The sequence below is a fragment of the Gastrolobium bilobum genome, unplaced genomic scaffold (assembly GCF_033153095.1).
Source record: "Gastrolobium bilobum isolate Gb01-03AN ecotype WA unplaced genomic scaffold, APGP_CSIRO_Gbil_v1 utg41768, whole genome shotgun sequence".
NCBI classification, from domain to species: domain Eukaryota; kingdom Viridiplantae; phylum Streptophyta; class Magnoliopsida; order Fabales; family Fabaceae; genus Gastrolobium; species Gastrolobium bilobum.
In genome coordinates, this window is record NW_026896542.1 from 128625 (window position 1) to 132789 (window position 4165).

Genomic DNA, 4165 nt, shown 5'->3' on the forward strand with positions numbered 1-4165 from the left:
CAAGAGGTGGGAGTGCCCAAGACCTTATAAAGGCCACATTAGTTGCTCATCCAATCAATGTGGGACTATATATCTCAACACGCCCCCTCACACAAGAGCCTTTTTAGGCTAGAAGCGTGAAAATTGCACAGGCCCATTTTTGGTTTACCTTTTTGTGTTTTTTTTTTTTTTTTAATTCCACTTTTTAAAGCAGGGGACGGTGAGACTCTGATACCATGTAAAGAACCTTGGGATACACCACCCCAAAAGCTAACTCTAGGGGTGGGAGTGTCCAAGGCCTTATAAAGGCCATATTAGTTGCTCATCCAATTAATGTGGGACTATATATCTCAATACTATTCGATCAGAATATCAATGATAAATGTAATTGAAATTTTAATCTAAAAATACTAGAGAATGATAGACAAAAAATAAGCAGTAAAAGATGTAAATAGAATAGCATATCTTATTACATTATTAGCCGGTAAAGATCAAATATGACCTTGCCAGCTCAATTGTAATTTGAAATCTAATGATAGCACCCGTTTTTGTTTTTAACTTTGCCTACCGTACAGAAAGCATTTATTTTCATTTGAAAAACTTGGATGCCAAACGAAGAAAATAGGAATTAAAGCCAGCCATGGTACATTGAATGAAAATGATATTCCAGTACATCCAGCCTGTGGATTTTATTTAATAACCGAAGTATTTGCTTATTTGTTCAGATTCAAATTTCTTCCCCCATCCAAAAGGGTACAAAAAAAATGCAATCATCCCTACCTTCACTAGTCTGACAAAGGCAGTGTTTTAAAACTCGGACAGGTCATCGAACCGGCTGAGGTATTGGGTCACTGGTTCAATCGGGTTCAACTGTTCACATATTAAAAATATAAAAATATTACTTATATTAATAAAAATTCATATAAGAAAACTATCAATGAGCTTCAAGAAATAAATTGGTTTTCAATGATAGCAAATATTATATACTTCTAAGCTTCTAGCTCTAGACCGTATCCTAATATTGGATTAAACCATGCAATATAAGTTAAATGCACTTTTTGTGCTTGACATGATACGGATAAATTAAATCATGATAACAAATAGTATGCATGAAATATACACTATAAGAAAAAAGTGTCCACCGTTGAGATGAGATCACGAGACCATCAGTGTTTATCACCACTTAACTTCATGAGATCATTATAAGATGCAACTAAATTACATAAACGAACTACACTAATCTAAAATACCTTATTATTTCACCTTACTTTTAATAATATTCATCATAAAATATGAATATGATTTAATTCAAGAGTTCTTATCAACATAAAAAAAATTTACAAAAAAAAAAAAAAAAAAGGAAAAACCGGTTTAACCCGAGTCAACCGGGTCACCGGGTATCGGCCGGGTCAACCGATCCAATCCGGGCTGACTGCATAACCGATCCAACTACCCGACCGAGGAACCCACCGGATCACCAAGTCCCGGATCGACCCGGCCGGTCCGAGCCGGGTTTTAAAACACCGGATAAAGGTAACCTCGTAAAGGGCAAATTCGGAAAATAAAGTGCTGTAGAGTTACAAATAAAGAATGCAGTCAAATAAGTTAATAATTATAAAAGAAAATCAGATCCCTTTATCACTTTAGTTTTTGTAAGAGAAAGCATGAATCTAAATAGTATATTTGTCACATTTTATTTATGTTTTAAAACATTCTGAATAACGTATTCCATTAATTTATATGAATAAACTTAATACATCTTAGATTTGGCTAACAAGTAAGAACTAATTAACCTTATCTTAGTGTTCCGCTCGATGGTAAAGAGTTGAATGAAATTTTAATAATGTTATTTGTATATGATTATTATTATTATTATTATTATTTTGAGTTAAATAATAAGAGCAACAATATACATAACACACTTCTCTACTTTTTTTTCTTAAACACGGGTAGTGTAAAGAAAAAATAATGTGCAACCATATTGTTTCAAAAAAAATTATAACACTTACACATAATTTTCTAGCTTAGTAGACACATATATGAGTATTTGCATAATAGATATTATTAATATTATTAGACAATTCATAAAAGAATCAATATTTTCTTTTTCCACCTATTATCCTAAAGTACTCTTATTAATAAACATCACTTTGTCTACGAGTCAAGTTCATCACCACATCAGCAGATGCCAAGAGGACGAGTATGTAGGTGACCGATTATGTGGTTATAAAGTCTCGCTCCCTCTCTTCCTGTTCATTCTAACTCCAAGCGTTCCACTCTTCTCTCTCTCACTCAAATCTCTCAAAACCCATCAAGTACTCTCTTCACGTTTCCTCAACAACCATACTTTTTTCTTGATTATTTCAGGCCCTTCAATTGCTTCTTTTCAAACTAGGTAACCTTTTCCTCATTCACTAGCTAGCCTTTATTATTATTATTATCATCAAACATGCCCTCCTTCTCTTCCACCCTCCTAGACCAAATTTACCGTTCCATCGACGAAGGTGAGAGAACCAGTGCCGAAACCAAGTTCTATAGAGAAACAATGTGTAAGAAACAGATCACAAGCAACGGGAAAAGGACAGAAAAAACCGACAGAAAAGATAACAACAACAAGGTTGTTGGGACAAAAATGGACAGAAAAACGAATCATGTTGATGGTGATCATGACCAACATTTTCCCTTCTTCAGTTCCACTTCGATTTCCTCGGATTCTAGTTCAGGTGGATTCTCCTCCTCCGACACCGAGTCCATGAGGTCACGTGCCTCCTCGTGTTTCGCTCCACCGAGGCCCAAGGCAGTGAGGACCAGCGCGTCATTCAGATTAGAGAAGCATGGAATGCGCATGTTCGATGGTTTCTGTCGCAATTCCAACACCGAAGCGTTGATCAAGTCCGAATCAAGGGCACTGAAGATTTACAACAACCTCAAGAAGGTGAAGAAGAAGCAACCCGTGTCACCCGGTGGTGGCAGGGTCACCAGTTTCCTCAACTCTCTGTTCGCAACGGTGAACGCGAAGAGAAGTACGAGGTCGACCACGTACGAGGAAGAAGACGCGAACGCCGAAAGAAAAACCAAATCAGGGCAAGCCTCAACGTGTTGTTCCTCTGCTTCTTCATTCTCGAGGTCTTGTTTGAGCAAGACTCCTTCCTCTGAAAGAGACAACAAGTTGCGTAACGGGGTGAAGAGAACGGTGCGTTTCTACCCTGTGAGCGTGATCGTGGGTGAAGATAGTCGACCCTGTGGTCATAAATCCTTGTATGAACAAGACGACACGTGGAAGATTGGACGGTCACTTAGTAAAACGAAGGAGGAGGAACCTTCTAGAGATTTTCACAATCAGAAGATGAAAGATTTTCCCTTAAGGACAAATGTTAATTACAATGAAGATGAAGAAGAAGAAGAAGAAGATGATGATGATGCAACAAGCTATGCAAGTTCGGATCTTTTCGAGCTTGATCATCTGGCTGTGTTAGGAAATAGTAGGTATTGTGAGGAGCTTCCGGTGTATGAAACTACTCATTATAGTACTAATCGCGCCATTGCTAATGGCCTCATAGTGTAGTTCTGTTCATTACTAGCATATCATAATTATAAATATTACAGAACCATTTTGAGTTTTGGTTTTTTTATTGTTTTCTTAAGCATATATGATTCAAGAAAATGGTTACATGTTTTGCCATTGAGAATAGACTCTTTTTGTTTTTTTTTTTTTTTGTTTTTGTGGTTCGGAGTATCTTGTACAAAACCAAATTGATGTAAAGTATGCGAAGTTTGTTTCCCTTTTTAATTGTGATGATGGTTGAGAACAGAACTGATCAAAGCTGAAGAGCATCCTCTGTTAATTAGTAAAATAACATTTTTTTCCTTTGTAATATGTACATATTGTGTATGTATGTAACTGTCACAGAATCTGGCTTTGTTTTGAAGGACCAAGAAAATGCCACAAAGAACAGTAAGGGGGTGATTTTATAAAAGCGAATAGGATACTTGATTTTCTGAAAAGAAAGAGGTGGGGATGCGTTCATTCTCGTTCAGATCTAACGTTCAGATAGATACTGACGGAATAGTTTGATGGATGATGAGGAAAAGAAAGGAAAGGAAGAAAAAGAAGATGGAAAACGAGAGATTCGAGATTTGTAATCACAAGCAAACTGAGAAGGGTGTGATGGTAAAGGGAAAGGCA

General features: G+C 36.6%; 1 protein-coding gene across 1 annotated transcript; it reads left to right on the plus strand.

The window, feature by feature from the left end:
* The first annotated feature begins 2259 nt into the window (after positions 1-2259).
* Positions 2260-3649, plus strand: LOC133300376 (protein BIG GRAIN 1-like A). The gene has a single exon (XM_061499907.1). It carries the CDS (start codon positions 2429-2431, stop codon positions 3542-3544), a length of 1116 nt encoding a protein of 371 aa, XP_061355891.1. The 5' UTR covers positions 2260-2428; the 3' UTR covers positions 3545-3649.
* The last annotated feature ends 516 nt before the right edge of the window (positions 3650-4165 follow it).